Source organism: Mustela nigripes, chromosome 1 (assembly GCF_022355385.1).
Source record: "Mustela nigripes isolate SB6536 chromosome 1, MUSNIG.SB6536, whole genome shotgun sequence".
NCBI classification, from domain to species: domain Eukaryota; kingdom Metazoa; phylum Chordata; class Mammalia; order Carnivora; family Mustelidae; genus Mustela; species Mustela nigripes.
In genome coordinates this window covers 242,511,406-242,532,340 of record NC_081557.1, presented here as the reverse complement: position 1 = coordinate 242,532,340, position 20,935 = coordinate 242,511,406, and the positions used below count along the sequence as shown (strand labels likewise).

Below are 20,935 nucleotides of genomic sequence, written 5' to 3'. Positions count from 1 at the left end.
TTAGATTTTTTTTTCCCCAGGAAGGTAACATTTATTTCTTCAGAAGGCTGCAGGAGAAGGAAAGTAGTTAGGATGCTAAGAGTGCCAGCCAGTAAAATAAATATGTCTTGTGGATGAAGATACATGTTGAGAAGAGCTTTTTACATAAGGCATGCATGCCTCTGGTTAAGTCAAGCCCCATTCTGGCTGTACTCATCAGTTTTAGTTTGTAGTTTTTTTTTGTTTTTGTTTTTGTTTTTTTTTAAATGTTTGCTGAAAGGACAGTATGGCTTAATGGGTTAAGAACTCACACTTGGGAGTCAAGCATATACTGGTTCAGATTCCATCTTCATGAACTATAGTTTTTTCAAGTTAAATGCAGTAATAATATTTTCTTTATAAGGTAAAGAGAATGAAATGAGCGAGAATTAAATGATAAAATGTGCATAAAGTATTTGGTATAGTGTCTGGCAATAAAGGAAACCTCATAATCATAAACTGTCATCATTATTATATTAGGTTATGGGTGAATTTAATTTCGCTGCCTTGAGATAAGGCACAGAACATTGCAGTTTGGGTGTACTTCTTTTAACTCTGTACCAATTCTAGCACACGTATTTATAAGATTATTGCCAGCACTTGTCTTAATATGTGTATGTTAAAGGTCAGTTTCATAATGTTCTGAAGTCTACATCATTTTTTTTTTTCTAATCCTGTGAGGTTGTTAAGAGAAAATTTTCTTTTTATAATTCCATTTATTGTAGAATATTTCCTAGAGGTATATGTGGTCTTACTCTTTTATTTAGGTAAGTATTTCTGAAGTAGTTAGCTCATAAACATATGTGTCTTGAGGATGGTAACTTGTTAGGTGTCAAATTCTTTTTTAAAAACAGACTTTTTTGTTAGGGATTATTTTCATTAAATGTAACTCTTCCAATAATTATGTAGATGCATATATTCACAGTCTGAAAGGGCTATTTAGGGAGTGAAAAGAACATGGCATGTTTTTAATGCTTTAAAGTAATGTATCTTATTAACTTTGACTCTTTGTCTGCTTTTAGAGTTTTCTTTGCCGTGTACAGAAGATGTACCAACTTGTGGAGATAGTTGTGACAAAGTACTTGAATGTGGAATCCATAGATGTTCACAGCGTTGTCACCGAGGTCCTTGTGAAACATGCAGACAAGTTAGTCCTCTCCTGTAATAATTAATTTTAAAAACCACCTATCATAGTATGTCAAATAGGATTATGCTATAATTCTTTTCCATTACTTTTATAAGCATCTATATGACGATCTGTATGAGCTTTGTTGACCTAATATTTATGATAGAGAAGCAGGAGAGTATGCCAACAATCAAATCTAAAAATTAGCCTTTAGTTTTGCTTGATAAAAGTTGAAATGTTGTCATTTTTATAATCTAGTTTTATCTGTCTTTTCAGAAGATATTCAAAGCAATGATAATTCAGCTTAGTGATGATGGAAAGAAATAAATGCTTAGAAGTGAGATGTTGAAGTTATATATGTCATTTTGGTTTTTTTTTTTTTTTTTTTTTTTTTTTTTTAAAGATTTTATTTATTTATTTGTCAGAGACAGAGGGAGAGAGAACGAGCAAGCACAGGCAGACAGAGAGGCAGGCAGAGGCAGAGGGAGAAGCAGGCTCCCTGCCGAGCAAGGAACCCGATGTGGGACTCGATCCCAGGACCCTGGGATCATGACCTGAGCCGAAGGCAGCTGCTTAACCAACTGAGCCACCCAGGCGTCCCGTCATTTTGGTTTTGACCATGCTACTAAATAATCCAGTTCTTTTGTTTTACTGAAATAAGATGTGCAGATGGTATGGCGTAACTAGATGTTATTTTAATGTGTGTTATTGTTTTGCTATTTAATATCCAATTTTACTAAATTTAATAATAGAAATTCCATGAAGTCTTTGTAAAGTAAGATACAAACAAATGTCTTAGGAAATTGGCTTTATTTTTGGTCAAGCTTTTTATACGAAAGACATTTTAAACTTTCCTTCTTTATTCTTCACTAATTACAGAGATTGCAAAATGGAGGAAAAATGCCAACAGAAGTTAGTTTTAATAGCATTCATTTGATTCTTCCAGGAAGTAGAAAAGCATTGTCGCTGTGGGAAACATACAAAACGAATGCCATGTCATAAGCCTTATATTTGTGAGACTAAGTGTGTTAAGATGCGGGACTGTCAGAAGCATCAGTGTAGGAGAAAGGTATGTGGAGTAAGCCTGGGAAACTGATTTAAATTGTCTTGAATTTGTACTTTTTGAGCCTGTGGTAAGCGCCATCATGATTTGTTCTTCAGATGTTAAAGCATGTTCTTTGTTTTCCATATGGAATACTAGTAAATATTCTAGATTAATCTTGTTTATGTTAGTGGGAAATCTTTACTAAGGTTTTCAAACGACAGGGTCTCTTTTTGGTCCTGGGCATAGACGTTTTAACTTGGTTCTTGGGCTGTTTATTTTCCATGGATTTTAAAACATCATGGTGGTGGTAGGGCGTGAGAGAGTGGTAGAGTGTTAGAGTTCATTTGGTGGTAGAGGCTTACCTTCCTAGTGTTCAAATCTTATTTATAGACACTTGGTTCCATATAAGTTGGACTGGAGTATTTTATTGAATCTGTAAATTTGTAGTTTTTGTGAGTTCCATTTATCATTATGAATTATACCTCGATTTCTGGTAAGGTTTTTTTGTTCTTAAATCTATTAAAATATGGTGATACTGTTTTGTTTAATGTTAACATGGATATCTTTTTCTGTTCTTTTACTCTTAACTCATATTTATAGTGGACTTCTTAGAGACCACATTTAGATACTATTTTATAGTATCTTCCACTCAAATGTTGACAATCTTTGTCATTTAATTTGGGTGTAGTCATTTAAATTTAATGTGATCTTTAATATGGTAGGATTGAAATCTGTCATTTTGCTATTTATTTTCTATTTGCCCATCTGTTGTTTGTCCCTTTTCCCTCTTTTGTGTTTTCTCTTTGAGCAAGGATTGGTTTTCAGTGATTCATTTCAACTCTTTTATTGGATTCTTACACATTTTATATCCATGTATTTTATAAACCCCAAATACATTCAATTACTTCTGCTTTTAATAGATATCTTTTAAAGAATTTGAAAAAGTAAGAAAAGTACTCATATATATTTATCATGGAATTCACTGTTTTTAGTGCCTGTTATCCTTTTACAGACATTTGGGTTTCTGTTTTTTCTTTCTTTTGGAAGGACTTCTTTTAATATTTTTTGTAATGCTGGTCATGACGTCTTTCAACTTTAATGAACTGTCTTTAGCCATTGTGACAAATATTTCTGTAGTAGAATTCTAGTTTGACAACATTTTGCCCATACTTTAAAGATGTTCCATTATCTTTAGCCTGCTTGGGATGGTTATCTTTGTTCCTCTGTACTGTATATAATGCCTCTTTTTTCTTTGGCTACTTTTAGAGATTTTTCCCTATACTGTTGGTTTTCAGCAGTTTATTTGTGGTGCTCCTGTGTAGCTTTCTTCTTGTTTCTTTAGCTTGGTTTCTGTTGAGTTTCTCTGATCTGTTTTTAGTTTTTATCAAATTTGTGAAATTTTCATTCTTTGTTTCTTCAAATATTTTTCCCCCATGCATCACCTTCTGAGACTCCAATGATGTTGTGTGTCATGTTGCTTGAAGCCCTACAGCCCACTGATGCACCATTTATTATTTAGTCCTTTTAATTTCTAAAATTTAATTTTAGCCTATATGTAGCTTTGTCTTCAGTTCACTAATTTTCTTCTACATTATCTAATTTGATGTTTATCCCTTCCTGTGTCTTTTCATCTCAGAATGTAGTAATTTTTATATCTCTGAGAATTGGGAGTTGAGCCTTTTTTATGTCTCCCATGTTTGTCCTTAGCAGGCTCATGCTTTCCTCTATCTTCTTGAATGTATTGATGAGCTATACTTTTATCATGTTCATGTTAATGTCTTTGCCTACTGATTCTGTCATCTATCATTTTTGGGTCTCTTGCTGTTGATTGGTTTTTCTTCTCCTTTTGGATGATATTTTCCTGATTGGTAATTTTTTATTCATTTCCAGACATTATGAACTTTAAATTTTTGGCTGCTGGGGATTTGTTTGTATTCCTTTAAATATTTTTAAGTTTCATTCTGGGTTTAAGTCAAGTTATTTAGAAATCATTTGGTTCTTTTGAGGCTTGAATTTATTAGGCAGAATGAGGCCACCCTTTTATCCAGGGCTAATTTGGTGTCATTACTGAGGCAATAATTCTTCTAATTACTTAAAGCCTGTGTATTAGGAGATTGTTCCCCTGTGTCCATAGGGAACACAAATTATTCCTAGCCTTGTATAATTTCTTAGAAATGGTTGTAACTTCTTCCAGTGGTTCTTTCTCAGATTTGGGTATTATACATGTATACTACTTACATGTATTCAATATATTGAATTCAAAATGTACATGTATTTACATGTATACTGTTAATCATATAAAGACCAGTACTCAGCAGAGGACTCAAGGGGTCCTTCCCTGACTTCTCCACAACTTTCTCTGTACTGCTACCACTTCTCCAGAAATTCTAGCTACACTGACCTCCCTGAATTATGAATTTTGTCTGCTCAACTTGGTGAGACCACCAGACTCTTGCTTGTGATCTTCCTTGTGCTATAGCCTGGAAACCTGAGTCTAAGCAAGTACTATCATAGAACTAACCTTGTTTGTTTCTCTTAGAGATTGTTGTCCTGTGCTGCCTCAATGTCTAATGTCTAAAAACTGTTGCTTCATATATTTTTTCTGATATTCTGGTTGTTTAAAACAGAGTAAATCTGATCATTATTACTCCATCATGGTCAAAATCCAGAAGTATGTTGAAAGGCTTATTCAAGTCATGGACCACATAGATTCTTTCCTCCCATTGTTACTGGCAGAGTGATAGGTACATAGTATTACTTGGTAACTATTAGCCTAATTGAATGAACTATTTTGACTTTTAGTTGCTTTTCAATAGTGTGTATTCTGTTTTAAGCTATTTTTTATACTTTGAAACTTGTTCTTAAGTAGGTTACAATCCTATGTTTCTTTAAGACAGTTGTAGTCTGTATTTTTTCCTCAACATTTGGATATCTGAGAGGTCATGGAAGGAGTTAGGATGGCAAGATGGGCTTTAAGCAGTTGCTGTGTGTTCATGAATGAAATTGGGGGAGGTCTGCCCAAATGGATTAGAAGACAGGGAGGTGAGAAGATAAAGTTAGAAGCAATTAGCCTTTCTGTTTCTCTCTTTTAGTCAGTCTTTGATGCCATGGTTTGAAAATAAACTAATTTGATTTAATTTAATTTAATTAATATTAATTTAATTTAATAAACTAATTTGAAAATAAACTAATTTGAAAACCAAACTAATCTATACACTGAATCATAGATTGGTTTATTTTCATTAAATAATTTAAAAGATAGACTTAATTGTTTGCCTGAATTGACTATGGGATTTGACCAAATCCATTCCTTTTGTTAATATTGGCAATCTCTGCATAGATACGTAGGAATGAAATTATCTAATGGGACTGTTTTAAGTTCCAGAGTAATTAAAGGGCAAGGAAAATTAGCTTGATTTCATTAAATTAGTTCGTGGTCTATTTAAATTTGTAAGTTCTTAGTACAGTCTGTCTACTTAGAATAATGTTAATCTTCTTGAATACTTTTATTCTTATGGTGAAAAGAAGTATCTTTTGCTTTTCATGAATTCTGAGAATAACTAGTGATGACATTCATATTATGTGTGGTTTTCAAATGACTGTTCTTTATATATTGCTTTCCCTTCAGTGTTGCCCTGGAAACTGTCCACCTTGTGATCAAAACTGTGGACGGACTTTAGGATGTAGAAACCATAAATGTCCATCTGTCTGCCACAGAGGTAAAATTTAACAATAGCTGTAATTTAATGTTTGTTTTTATACAGTACTTTATAACTGGTAAAGTTTTTACATTCATTTTCTGATTCTTAACAACCTTGAGAAGGTAGGGCAGTCACCCGTATCCCCATTTTATGGGCAAGGAGATTGAAGCTAAAGATACTTCCGTGACTTTCTCTGAGAAATACCTAGTAAAGCACTATAGCTAAGATTTGAACCCAGGCCTTCTAAATATAAACGTTTTGTTCTTTTTATGACACCATGTTGTTTCCTTACTTCTTCCTAACCTCCCTCACACAATTTTTATGTTAATTAATATGTTCTTAGGTTTTTTAGTGTTATTTTGAGTTTTAGACATTTATATGGAATTAAGTCTAGTAAGGGATTGGATGTATCCTAAGCCAGTGGTTCTTAGCCTTTTTGGTCTTAAGATTCTCTTACATTCTTTTTATAACCAATGACTTTTTGTAAATGCTGGTTTTATCTATTGGTATTTATTGTATTTGAAGTTAAAATACAGTGTAATAATGTTTATGGTTTTATTTAAAAATAGCAATAATGAACTCATTACATCTTAATACAGTAACAGTTTTTGTGAAAAATAACTATTTTCTGAATAAATGTAGTGAGAAGAATGGTATTGTTTTACATTTCTGCAATTGTCTTTAATCTCAAGCTTAATGGAGAATAGGCAAAATTCACATGTGTGCTTCTGCATTCAGTTTGTTTCTATACACCTTGACTCATGGCATCTGTAAAACTACTCTATGCATATGAGACCTTTTAGACCTCCTCTCAGGGTTGCTGAAGTTATTAGACATTGAAAACTGAGTTAACAGGACACATGGGTGGCTCAGTCGGTTAACCGTGTGCCTTCAGGTGAGGTCATGATTTCAAGGTCCTGGGCTGGAGCCTCCTGAGTCCGCAGCTCCTTCCTCAGCAGAGAGCCTGCTTCTCCCTCTGCCCTTGCTCTGCTCCTGCTTGCTTGCTCTCCTGTGCTCTCTCTCTCAAATAAATAAATTTTAAACAAATTAAAAAAAAAAAGAAAGAAAACTGAGTTAACTTTACCCATTTGGAGTAGGTTGATATGAAAAGGAATATTGATTGTATAGAACAGTGGAGGAGGCACGGACTTTAGTGTCAGAGGTCCTGATTGAAGTCTGGATTCTGCAGCTTAGATAGCAGGTTTATGACCTAGCGCAAACTGTACTGTTTTTGTTAGCTTCCTTTGGGATTAGGTGGATGCCAGATGCCTCCCTTAATCTCTTAATCTTCTCAAAAGTTCAAAAAGTATATTGTGCTACTGTTACTTTGTACAGTAAGGAGGCAGGCAAAGAGACTATTGGCCAAAGGTCATAGAACTAGGTGCAGGGTCAGATGTGAACTCAAACTTGAATGATCTTTCCATCCCATTACATTGCCTCCCTGTTAGGAAAAGTGGCAGATTGAATTAATCCCATAGACTTTTTCCTGTGTGTGTTCTCTGATTTGTTGGTATCTTTAAATTGTGAAAGAATTTTATTTTATTTTTTTATTTTTTTTAAGAATTTTATTTTTTTAAAATCATATTACATCATTGATTCATTAGATTTTATTAACATTCTAAATTTAGTCATTAATTCAATTAAAAAGTATCTTTGAGTGTCTACTAAGTATCAGGCATTGCAAATGTATAAATGAACAGTTTTGACAAAGTGCCTGCTCTTTTGGAACTTATTTTTTTACTTCCCTTCAGCTAGAGTATAAATAAGTAATCAAAGTAATATGGAATATTAGGTAGTGACAGTAATAGAAAGGAACTCTGGTGTGATCAGGAGAGGACTCTAGAAAGAAGACATTTGAGAGGAATCCAAAAAAAGTAAGGATTACAAGCCATGTGGAAGGGGGCGGGATGGTGTTTTGGGCAAGAAAGCAAAAATTGCAAAGGCCTAGAGACAGGAGCATTCGAAAGAATTTACAAAGAGGACTGAATGATGTAAGTGCTCAGGGGGACAGATGACAGGAGATGAGGGCAAAGAGATGGTGGGATAAAGGATTGCTGGAAAAAAAATACGTTTAGGACCTTGCTGACTGTTGTTAAAACACTGGCCTTGACTTTAATTAGAAAACCTAACTAGTTGTATTTACCATTAAAGAAATTGGATCCAGTAGTTTAGAATTCTCTCACCAAGGAAACACCAGGCCTAGTTGATTTTTACACATGATTTTTAGCATTTAAGATGTGTGTGTGTGTGTGTGTGTGTGTGTGTGTGTGTGTGTGTATGTGTGTGTTAAGTTCAGTCTCTCCATAATCTACTTGAGAGTAAATGTAAAAAAGGAACATGTCCCAACTTGTTATCTGAAAGGAAAGAGAAAATTATAGGCTAGTCTAACTCATAAATATGTTTGTAAAAAATTTAAGGTTTCTGTTACTCAGATCCAGCTATCCAGTATGATAGTATTAGCTGTTTAAAACCTTAATCTTTCTTAGTCAAGTAAGGTTTATTCCAATAATGTATGATTATTTTAACTTTAGTAAATCTAATGATGTGATTCACCACATTAATAGTCTAAAGGAAAAGTGAAACTATTTTAGTGAATGTCTATAAACAAGTTGATGAAATTCAACATTCATATTTGATGAAAACTTAATTAGAAATTGAAGGGAACGTCCTTAACCTGCCACAGAATACCTGCCAAAAGGGTAGAGCACACGTCATACTTAGTAGAGGAGTGTCAAAGCACATTGCACTCTTGTATTGTTTTGAAGCAAATCCCTCAGATCCTTCAGTGTTCATTTCTAAAAGGTGGATTCTTAACCTAAAAATAGTTAAAATATTTCTTAATATCAGCAAATATCTGCTGTTCAAATATCTTGTGTCATAAATATCTTCATCTTTAAATTTAGTTTGTATGACTCAAAAACCTGGTAAGATTGACATACTGCAATTGGTTGATGTCTCTAAAGTCTACAAATTATACATTTCTTCCTCTGTCTCCTTTTCTTTTTTCCTTGTCTCTTATTTAAGAAATGAGGTTGTTTTATTTAGGCACAGGGTCTGCATTTTACAGATTACGTCTCTGTGGTATTATTTGACATCTTCTCCTATATTTCCTATAAATTATTAGTGGAATATTTGATCAGATCCAGGTTCTTTTTTTTTTTTTTTTTTTTAAAGGAGCTTATTAGCCCCTAACAAAATTTACCTTAATGGAAGGCATGTAGAAGATGTGTTGTGCAGCTTTTACCATCTGATCCACAGTTCCATAGGATACATAGAACCATTACCTCATACTGTTTTCCATCATTGGAGACACCTTCATGATCAGGGTTACACTGTAACTCATAGGAAGAGGATGCGAACTGCATGTTTGCACTGTGAACATGTGGAAGTTTGACTTACACTTCTTTAAGTTCAAGGTCATCTGTGTTAACGGTTCTAGAATTACTGGAGGAGTGCCCATTTTGGCAGTCGACCCACTGGTCACTGGAGTTGCATTCTGAATGCGGCTTTTTCATTTTAAAACTGTCTTTGAAGCTACTTTATCTGTCAGGGTGTGTAATTCTGTTGGTCAGTAGGAAGACTTTAAAGAAATTATCCCTTATTTTTCTTAAGATTTAGTTTTCAACAAAGGAAAAGTGATGCTTTAGCTTAGAGTGGCAGAGAGGTGTTATGTTTGATAAGTTCCTCTTTGAATTGCTGAGGGTGAATGAAAATTATTGTTAAGTATGGAAAATGATATGCTTCATACTAAAAGGTCATTATTAACTGTCTGAAAATATGACACCTGGTCACTCTTCTGGAAAGATAAAATTTGATCATGTGGATAACTTGGCTTGCATTACCATCAAGAAAAGACTTCACTGGGTTGTACCTTACTTATCAAAACACTGAAGTATAAATTTGATGACTTGTACAATACATATATATTTTTTTTCCCTGTGTTGCTTTATACTCTCATTTCCTTATTCTTTGTTCACTATTTGAATAAAAATCCTTCTGGTCCTTTTAGGAACTTTTATAAGAGGCTTTAACCAGGGTACTTTTCATCATTAGTCTGTTTCTTATCAGGTTAACTGCTCTTCAGTGTTTTGCTTGGTTCTGACACATAGGCAGCAGTCTTTTACGATCCTTGCTCCTTAGTTGAAGAATTTTATTCCCTTCTTGCTATTTCATTTCTGCGGGGAACCTTATTTAATGAGAACACTGGAGTGGGACAAAAGACCTGAAGATGATGTCAGAGCTTTGGGAGAATTTTATAGCCTGTTAAAAAAAATTTCTTTATTTTGTTTTTGTGTATTCCTTCCAGTCTGTAACAAAAGGTAAAAAACTGAAACCCAAATAACTTTTCGTTTTGAAATATGTAGAAGAGAAATACTTGGAATTATAACCTAAAATGAGAGTTTAGAATTAGTCCTTCACAAAGCATAAGTAATAGTAAGTTGACTTTCTTGTTATTACCCTGATGAGAGAAATTACTCTTATTAGGGAATTTAAAATAATGTACTTAAGTAGAAGTATGCATGAAAATGAGCCAAGAAGATTATTGATGTTAGGTTTTTCTAAGACATAAATCTGTTTTGCTTGTGTAGTGATGATTAAATGATTAATGTGTTAAATTTGTTATTTAGAATAAGAAAATTCTATAACTTTTTAATTGAATTATCAGTGTAGATATAGAAAAGAATGCAAATAATAATAAGTGTATAGCTTGGTGAATTTTTACAACCTGAACATAACTGGCTAACCAAAACTCTGGTGATTAAACAGAACATTACTAGTATATCCAGCACCCTCCTTGTATCCTTCGTAACCATCATCCTGATTTCAAACAGTATAGTTTTTCCCATTTGTTGTATGTAAGTGGACTCATATACTGTACACTCTTTGTGTTTGGCTTCCTTCACTCAGTGTTTCGTGTGCGAGGTTCATTCACCTTGTAGTTTCTTTATTCTCATTGTAGAGTATCCAGTTGTGTGAATACTAAACTCATTGATTCTGTTGTTGATTATCATTCAAATAGTTAAGGACATTTCTTTTTAAGTTTCAGACCTTTTTTTTAGGCAGTTGTTATCCCTGCCCGGAAACTGTAGACGTGAAGTGCAATTGTGGCAATACAAAGGTGACCGTGCCCTGTGGCCGGGAGCGCACCACAAGACCACCCAAGTGCAAAGAGCAATGCAGGTTAGTATGAGGTTCTGCATAGACTTATATTTGGTGTCTTACAAATTTAAGTTCATATTGATTTTAAACATTCTTAGTACTTTAAATTCTGCTTTAATGTTCTAAAATACTAATATCTACAGTATTCTTGTTCTGTGTGGAAACAAAAGATAACATAAATAGATAATTGTACTTTAGATATAATTGTTCAATGATCAAAAGTAATTTAAAAAATTGTATTTTATGATTTAGTCGACCACCAACTTGCCATCATACAAGTCAAGAAAAACATCGCTGTCACTTTGGCGCTTGTCCTCCGTGTCATCAACCTTGCCAAAAAGTTTTGGAGAAATGTGGTCACTTGTGTCCTGCTCCATGTCATGATCAAGCATTAATAAAGCAAACTGGCAGGGTAAGGGACTATATTTTAAGAGGTAGTGCATTGCTGTGGGTCATACTTTCTTCATTTTTACTTAGTCATTCAACAAGCAATGGTTGAGTAACTACTGGGTATTAAGCACTGTAATAGGAGCTGGGGTACAAGGTAAATAAGACTTGCTCTTTTGTCTTAGGAAGCTCATGGTATAGAAAAAGTGAGAAGACAATAAACAGACGTTTGCTAAAATTGTGTGACAGTCATGTTATAATTCTGATACACGTGAGGTTGGCAGTCTTCATATATTGTGGTTCAGGGTTATAGGTATCTTCTGGTCACCTCAAAGATTCATTCACTTAGTCAGTGAATATTTATTCAGTCCTTACTATGTGTTAAGCATCATCCTACCTGTTCACAACAGTGAACAAATAATGGAGATTACATTCTGCTGGTGGAAGTCGAATTTTACAGTTCTGTTTCTCATTTGCCTTTTGGCTAATAAGTAAAGGATAAACCCCAGTAGTGCAATTGCTAGGTTGTAGGGTAGCTCTATTTTCAACTTTCTGAGGAACGGCCATACTGTTTTCCAGAGTGGCTGCACCAGCTTGCATTCCCACCAGCAGTGTAGGAGGGTAGACCTGTACTCCTGGGGCACATAATATATTATATGTTAATAAAAAAAAATTAAAAATTTTTAATGGGAAAATGCTTTAAAATACAAATTATAAATTTGTAAATTTATTTATATATAATTACCACTGTGGTGTATTGGATTGGTTAACTCAGAATAAAAAGTTTCTCAACTCCCATCTGTTAAAAAAAAAAAAAAAAAAGTAAAGGCAGCTACATTGTCTTTGTTCTGCCATTTAAAAACTGGAGTCTGCCTTAATTTTTAACATCAAATGTGTGTGGAGGGAAGCAATCTGATAGAATACAGATGGAATAAAATATTTCAGTAAGCACAATTTGTTGGTTACTTAAAAAAATTTCAACCTGCTTGAGCAGAGGGTATGTGGAAATATTTTCTTAGATTCTTACATTGGGCATATAATTAAATTCCTCTGCCTTTAAATTATTATGTATTTTACTTGTAGCACCAGCCTACAGGCCCTTGGGAACAGCCTTCTGAGCCAGCATTTATTCAGACTGCATTACCTTGTCCTCCGTGTCAAGTTCCTATTCCTACGTAAGTATTTTAGAATTTTAACTTAAAAAAATTTTTTTTGACAGAGTTAAAGGTATATCGTTTTTTTTTTTTAAGATTTTATTTATTTATTTGACACAGAGAGAGAGAGAGAGATCACAAGTAGGCAGAGAGGCAGGCAGAGGGAGAGGAAGGGAAGCAGGCTCCCCACTGAGCAGAGAGCCCGATTTGGGGCTCGATCCCACGACCGTGAGATCATGACCTGAGGCGAAGGCAGAGGCTTAACCCACTGAGCCATCCAGGTGTCCCTCAAGGTGTGTATCTTAAATTACCTCCTCCCCTTTTCTTTGTTCAGTTCATCATTTTTTTCAGGCCTAGTCCATAAACCAGTGTCTCTGTCGTCAGCCTCATTCTTTTCTAAGTACATTTTACATACTGCCTGAAAACCTCTAGATATCTTTTTTTGAGTCTTTCCCCCAGCTGGAGTTTAATGTCCTTCTGAGTTTCCATAGCAATTCACACTCAGAATAATTCATCCAAGAGATCATCTGTTAGTTTTCCTGATGGATTCCCATGCTAGTCTGTGAGCTCCTTGAGGACAGAGGAAAACCAGGTTGCAAGTAAGGTAAACTTGAAGGAAACATTGAAAATCAAAGAAAGTAGTGATCTGGAATGTAGTGTTCCCAGGAAATGGCCTGGACTGGGTTGTAAGGAGTCAAATCCTAGGGTAATATGAATCATGGAATGGTTCATACTTTAGTAGAGGTTATGGAATATAGGAGTAAAAGAAGCACAGAATTCTGGGAACCAATGTAACATTAGAAAACAGCCTGTTGTCTACCATTAAGGTTCCAAACAATATTTGGTATTGTTTTAGAGAGACAGTTGTTATTTCCTTTTATTTCCTTATTTATTTTTATTTATTTATATGTTTATTTTTACAGATTTTATTTATTTATTTGATAGAGAAACAGCAAGAGAGGGAACACAAACAGGGGAAGCAGGAGAGGGAGAAGCAGGCTTCCCGCAGAGTAGGGAGCCCAGTGCGGGCTCACAGGCTCAATCCTAGGACCCTGGGATCATTACCTGAGCTGGAGACAAACGCTTAATGACTGAGCCACCCAGGTGCCCTTCTAATTTCCTTTCAAAGGCTCTCACTCCCATTTTGTCCTTCCATATTTTTCTTTTCAGTGTAAGTAGAAGGTATTTTTATATACTGGTTGTGCAGTCAGGTTGGGAGGCAAATGTTGGGAGCTGTATCTACAAACAGTAATTTTAGTCTATAGATTAATGGAGGGGGAGTTCATAGGCACTGCACTTGTTTGTATAATTGTAGTCAGTTATCTTTGAATTCCTTTGTCTGTCTTACAGGAGGATTATTTAAAAGAGATGCCCATCTTATTTCCTAAAATTCTTAAGGATAGATTAAATATTTTATTAATTAAGTTCATCAAAATTAATTTCCTCAAGGTTGGATTAAACATTTTATGAAGGTATAAAAACTGCCTGAAATTACTAAGTCGTGTACTAGAAGTTTAAAGAATTAATTTTAAAAGTCTTTCCTTTGTACTTAATTGTAATGTGCTGCTGAAAGTTCTCTTGGGGGTACATATATTAAAACATTGTGTTTTAGAGTAAGAACTCTTGAGTCCAGTGTTCCTTCTAACTACTACCATAAATAAGTACTATATCTTCTCTGTTTGTAAAATAAGGATATTCAAGATATTTACAAAGATGTCAGTGGGGAAGAGAGAATTTTTGGAGGTCTTTATTAAAAAATATTTGTAGTATCTAGTAAACAATTTTTTTCTTAAACTCTTTTTTTCTGATGTTAGTATAGCCACTTCTACCCTCTTTTGGTTATAGTTTACATGGAGGAAGGGACAGATTCTTAGAAATGCAGAAACTTCTGAAACTGACTCAAAAAGAAGTAAAAAATCTGGATAAGCCCTTATGTGGTAAAGAGATTAAACTAGTAACCAAAAACCTACCACAAAGAAAAGCCGAAGACAAGTGACTTTACTGGTGAATTCTACCAAATATTTAAGGAATTAACACCAGTGTTTCACTCTGTGAAGACACTTCCTGACGTATTCAATGAAGCTTGTATTTCCTTTATACTAAGAGCAGAAAAAGACATCACAAGAAAACTGCAGATCAGTATCCCTTTTGTATTAAATACAAAAATTCTCAACCAAATCCTAACAGACTGAATCCTAACAGACTGAATCCAGCAACATGTAAAAAGGATTGTACATCATGACCAAGTGGGATATATCCCAGAAATATGAGGTTGATTCAACATATGAAAATCAAAATATCAAAGTAATATTTTATCACAAGAATAAAGGATGATCAGTAGGTATAGGGAAACATTTGACAAAATCCTACATACTTTCTAGATAAAAACACTCAACAAACTTGGATAAACGAATTCCCTCAACTTGATAAAGGGCATCAGTGAAAAACCCTTAATCATACTTAATGGTGAAAGACTGAAAGCTTTCCTGTCAAGGACAGGAGCAAGACTAGGATATCTGACCTTGCCCCTTCTGTTTATGTTTACACTGGTGCTAGCTAAAGCAAGTAGACTAGAGAAAGAAATTAAAAATGCATTCACACTGGGAATAAAGAAGTAAAACTATTCGTGTTTTTAAATGATATGGTCTTGTATATGAAAAATCCTAAGGAATTCTTATTCATGCTGTTAGAGATAGTAATTGAGTTTGGTAAAACTATGAAACATTAGTCTACAGAATTCAGTTCTCTACCCTAGCAATGAAGCATCTGAAAATGAAATTAAGAAAACAGTTCTACTTCCAGTAGCATTAAAAAAGCAACTTGTTCATTCAACAAATTTAATAAAAGAAATCTGAGATTTTATACACTGAAAACTATAAAAGATCTTTGAGAGAAATTAAAGAAGACCAATGTCTGTGGTATTGGCATACAGATAGACATATAGATAGAAGGGAATAGAATTGAGAGTCTGACGGCCATAAATGTAGGAATTTATTTCTAATTAGTTTTTGATAAGGTTACTAAGACAGTTTAATAAATGGAAATACATCCCATGTTTGTGGATGGGAAGACTTAATATTACCCAAAATGATCCCAAAATGATCTATAAATTTAACATATTTTTTGTGAAAATCACAGCTGGCTTTTTTTGTGGAAAATTTCCCCCAAATTCATATGGAAATGCAAAGGACCCTGAATAGCTAAAAATAGTCCTGAAAGTGAAGACCAATGTTAGAGGACTCACACTTCCTGATTAAACTTAAAAACTATAGCAGTCAAGAATCTGTGGTATTGGTGTTGGGAAAGACATACTGATCAATGGAATAGAATTGAGAGTCCAGAAAGAAACCCATATCTTTATGGCCAATTGATTTTTTTTTTTTTTTAAGATTTTATTTATTTATTTGAGGGAGAATGAGTGAGAGAGAGCATGAGAAAGGAGAAGGTCAGAGGGAGAAGCAGACTCCCCAAATGCTGGGAGCCCGATGCAGGACTCGATCCTGGAAGTCCGGGATCATGACCTGAGCCGGAGGCAGTCGCTCACCCAACTGAGCCACACAGGCACCCCTATGGTCAATTGATTTTTGACAAGAGTGTCAATCAAAACAATTCAGTGCGGGGGAAGAATGTTTTATGTCAACATATAGTGCTAAGAGAATGGATCTTCATGTTGAAAAAAAATGAATTTGGACATCTACTTCACAACATACATACATGTTAACTCAAAATGGATCTAAAATCTAGAAGTAAGAGCTATTAAACTCTTAGAAGAAAATATAGGTGTAATTCTTTGTGTTCTGGGTTAGGCAGTGGTTTGTTATATATGAAACCTAAAGCATAGGCAACAAAAGAGAAAATTCAGAGGGTATTATCAAGCACAGTTTCTTAGTTGTGTTACAAGGACACAATAAAAAAATTGGAAAGACAACCACAGAGTGGGAGAGATAGTTTGCAATTCATATATCTTGTAAGGCTATTATCCAGAATATATAAAGTATTCTCAAACTGAGAAACAAAAAGACAAACAATCCAATTTAAAAATAAGCAAAATCTTTGAATAGTCATTCCTCTGAAAAAGGTCTTACAAATGGCCAGTAAACATGTGAAAAGGTGCTCAAGTAATTGTTAGGGAAATGCAAGTCAAAACCATAGTAGGGTGTCATTTTTCACTCACTAGGAAGGCTAAAATAAAGAAGACGTAAGTGTTGGTGAAGATAGGGAGTAGTTGGAACCATCGAACGTTGCTGATGGGAATGTAAAATGGTGCGGCTACTTTGGAAAGCAGTTTGGTAGTTTCTCAAGAAACTAAACTTGGAACAACTTTACTCTTAGGTATACACCTGAGAGAATTGAAAATATGTGTTCACAAAAAAACCTGGACATGGATATTACAATAATAAGAGCATTATTAGTAATAGCCAGAACGTGGAAACAAATATCTGTTGACTGACGAATGGATAAACAAAATGTGGTGTAACCATGTGTATCATTCACCTATAAAAATGCATGAATTGCTGATACATACTATAACATGGATGAACCTTGAAAACAGTATTCTAAGTGAAAGAAGCCAGGCATAAAAGACCACCTAATGTTTGATTCCATTTATGTGAAATGTTCAGAATGTCTCTTCTGTAGAGACAGAAAATAGATTGGTGTTTATCAGGGGCTGCGGAGTGACTTCTAAAGTTACAGGGTTACTCTGTTGGTTTTGAAAATATGCTCAATACTGGTCATGGTTACAGTATCTTGTAAATGTACTAAAAATCACTGAATTGTACTTTTAAAAAGTATAAATTTTATGGTATGTGGGTTTTATCTCAGTTCTACTAATTCTGCTAATTCTGATACAATGATTTTTTTCAGTTAGTGTATAATAAAATTATTATAAAGTATATGTTAAAATTATTGCTTGTCACATGAACTATCCAGGAAGTATAATTTCTTTCTTAGAGTAGAATGTACATGTCATTATTTTTTCTTTAATATGCATGGTATATGCAATATATTTATCTGATATAGTGGTATCTGTGACTTATACAAGATATATTTATGTTTGGGTTTATATACATAATACTTTTTTTTATCATAAATAAAAAGTACAAATTCATAGTTGTAAATAGAAATGCTTACAGAAAAAAGTAGAAGTGTTTAAAAATATATGTAATAATCACCTTTTCAGTATTCCCTTACCCTCCCTGTCTCTCTCTCTCTTTTTTTAAAATTTCTTTTCAGCGTAACAGTATTCATTGTTTTTGCACCACACCCAGTGCTCCATGCAATCCGAGCCCTCTCTAATACCCACCACCTGGTACCCCAACCTCCCACCCCTTCAAACCCTCAGGTTGTTTTTCAGAGTCCATAGTCTCTCATGGTTCACCTCCCCTTCCAATTTCCCCCAACTCCCTTCTCCTCTCCATCTCCCCATGTCCTCCATGCTATTTGTTATGCTCCACAAATAAGTGAAACCATATGATAATTGACTCTCTCTGCTTGACTTATTTCACTCAGCATAATCTCTTCCAGTCCCGTCCATGTTGCTACAAAAGTTGGGTATTCATCCTTTCTGATGGAGGAATAATACTCCATAGTGTATATGGACCACATCTTCCTTATCCATTCGTCCGTTGGAGGGCATCTTGGTTCTTTCCACAGTTTGGCGACCGTGGCCATTGCTGCTAGAAACATTGGGGAGAATGTACATGTTCTTGTCCCTGATTTATTTGACGGAGAGACACAGAGAGAGAGGGAACACAAGCAGGGGGAGTAGGAGAGGGAGAAGCAGGCTTCCCGCCAAGCAGGGAGCCCAATGTGGGGCTTGATCCCAGGACCCTGGGATCATGACCTGAGCCCAAGGCAGATGTTAAATGACTGAGCCACCCAGGCGCCCCCTTATCTACCATTTTAACATAACATGACTATTAGTGATAATTTGGCCAGTTGTAAAAGAATTTTGAACATATGTGCTCTATCATTTATGGTGCCTTTGGCTTCAGGTTATAAAGAACCTAAATAAAAAGTAACATAATAATGTTTATGCCTTGAACAGTGTGGTGGTAGAGCAGCTCCATGGTTGGATAAGCTGGTTGTTGCAGTGATGCATCACCAAAGGCCCAGATGGTGTCTGTTTTATCCTCAGTGTGTCATCTTTGTCCTCAGGCTCTTTGGCTTTCTGATCAATTTCCCACCCAGATAGGAAGTTTCCAAAGAGAAAAACAGAAACTGTTTATGCCTTTCTACCATCATCATCTTTTTTAAAAGAATGAGAAGCCTTGGGGCGCCTGAGTGGCTTAGTGAATTAAGCTGCTGCCTTCAGCTCATCATGATCCCAGGGTCCTGGGATCTAGCCTCACATCGGGCTCTCTGCTCTGCGGGGAGCCTGCTTCCTCCTCTCTCTCTGCCTGCCTCTTGCCGACTTGTGATCTCTGTCTGTCAAATAAATAAATTAAATAAATCTTAAAAAAAAAAAAAAAAAAAAAGAATGAGAAGCCTTTTCCAGAAGCCTCATAGCGAAACTCCTTCTACTTTTCATTGGCCAGAATAGGATCACAAGACAATTTCTAAACCAGTCCCTGGAAAGGGAAGTGGAATGTTTATTTTTTAGTTTTTTAAAATAGACTTTATCTTTTTATAGGTGATTTTTCAGGTTTATATCAGAATTACACAGAAAGTACAGAGTTCCTATATGATCCTGTTACACATAGTTTCCCTTGTTACTAACATTTTACACTAACATGGTACAGTTTTTTTTTTTTTTATCATTGAGGAACTGATAGTGAATAATAATATTATAAACTGAAGTCCATAGTTTACATTAGGGTTTATTTTTTGTGTTGGATGGTTCTATGAGTGTTGATAATTGGATGATCTCATGTATCCACTATTCACCATTACAGTATCATACAGAATAGTTTCACTGCCCTAAAAATGTCCTGTGCTACACTTGTTCATCCCTCACCATCCTCTCCCTCAAGCCACTCAAGCCTCAAGTTTATCTTTTTAATGTCTCTATAGTGTTGCCTTTTCTAGAATGTCATATAGTTGGAATCATACAGTTTGTAGCCTTTTCAGCGTATTTCATGTAGCAATATGCATTTGAATTTCCTCTGTGTCTTTTTATGTCTTGAATTTCCTCTGTGTCTTTTTTATGTCTTATTATTCACTGTCAATTCCTCTCGTTTCTTTTTACTGCTGAATAATATTCCACGGTATGAATGTGCCACAGTTTGTTATCCATTTACCTATTGAAGGACATTTTGGTTGCTTCCAAATTTTGACAGAAAGAAAGCTGCTGTAAACATTTATGTGTAGATTTTGCTGCATCATATGGTAGGCCTGGTTTAACATCATAAGATACTGCCGCACCGTCTGACGAGGTGGCTGTACCATGTTGCATTCTCATCACAGTGAGAGTGCCTGGTGGTGTGTATTCTTGCCAGCATATGCTACTGTCCATGTTTTGAGTTTTAGTCATTCTAATAGATGTGCCGTGGCATCTCATTTTATTTATTTATTTTTTAATTTTTAAAGATTTTATTTATTTATTTGACAGACGGAGATCACAGGTAGGCAGAGAGGCAGGCAGGTGGGGTGATGGGGAAGGAGGCTCCCCGCTGAGCAGAGAGCCTGATGCGGGACTCAATCCCAGGACCCTGAGATCATGACCCGAGCCAAAGGCAGTGGCTTAACCCACTGAGCCACCCAGGCGCCCCTGGCATTTCATTTTAACTGCCAGTTTTCTAATGACACATGGCATTCAGCATCTTTTCACATGTTTATTTGCTGCCTGTACATCATCTTTGGAAGGTGAAGTGTCTGTTCTGTCTTTAAATCTTTACCATTTTTTAATTGGGTTGTTTGCTTTCCTCTTGGGCTTTAAGAACTGTTTTTACATTTTGGATACAAGCCCTTTACCAGATACATGTTTTCCAGATACTTTCAGCCAGTCTCTGGCTTTTCATTTAAAATGTGTTTTCATTTAGCACTTTCATTTAAGTGTTTTTCACAAAGCAGATGTTTTGGTTTTATAAAGTCCTTCTTAACCATTTTTCTTTGGGAGATGACAATTTTGGTGTTGAATCTAAAAAATCATTATTATATCCAACTCACCTACATTTTCTCCTATGTTTATAGTTTCACACTTCACATTTGGGTCTGTGATCCTTTTCGAGTAACTGTTGTGAAAGGTGTAAGGCCTTTTGGGATTTTTTTTCTGTCGATGAATCTATTCCATTGCCAACCATTTGTTGGAAAGACTATCACTTGTCTATTTGGTTGCCCTTTTCCTTTGTCAGAGATCATTCGACTGTATTTATGTAGGTCTGTTTCTGGGCTTTCTATCCTG

The 20,935-nt window shown here is 35.0% G+C and overlaps 1 protein-coding gene across 5 annotated transcripts in view; it reads left to right on the top strand.

Moving 5' to 3' along the window:
* Positions 1-20,935, top strand: part of NFXL1 (nuclear transcription factor, X-box binding like 1) — a 76,474-nt gene that overhangs the window by 24,350 nt on the left and 31,189 nt on the right. For all 5 annotated transcript variants that reach the window (XM_059383456.1, XM_059383449.1, XM_059383463.1 and 2 more), the window contains exons 10-15: positions 1,041-1,165; positions 2,091-2,213; positions 5,818-5,908; positions 10,951-11,071; positions 11,303-11,462; positions 12,521-12,612. In XM_059383456.1, coding sequence (XP_059239439.1) covers positions 1,041-1,165; positions 2,091-2,213; positions 5,818-5,908; positions 10,951-11,071; positions 11,303-11,462; positions 12,521-12,612 — 712 coding nt within the window. The remainder of the gene's footprint in view (positions 1-1,040; positions 1,166-2,090; positions 2,214-5,817; positions 5,909-10,950; positions 11,072-11,302; positions 11,463-12,520; positions 12,613-20,935) is intronic.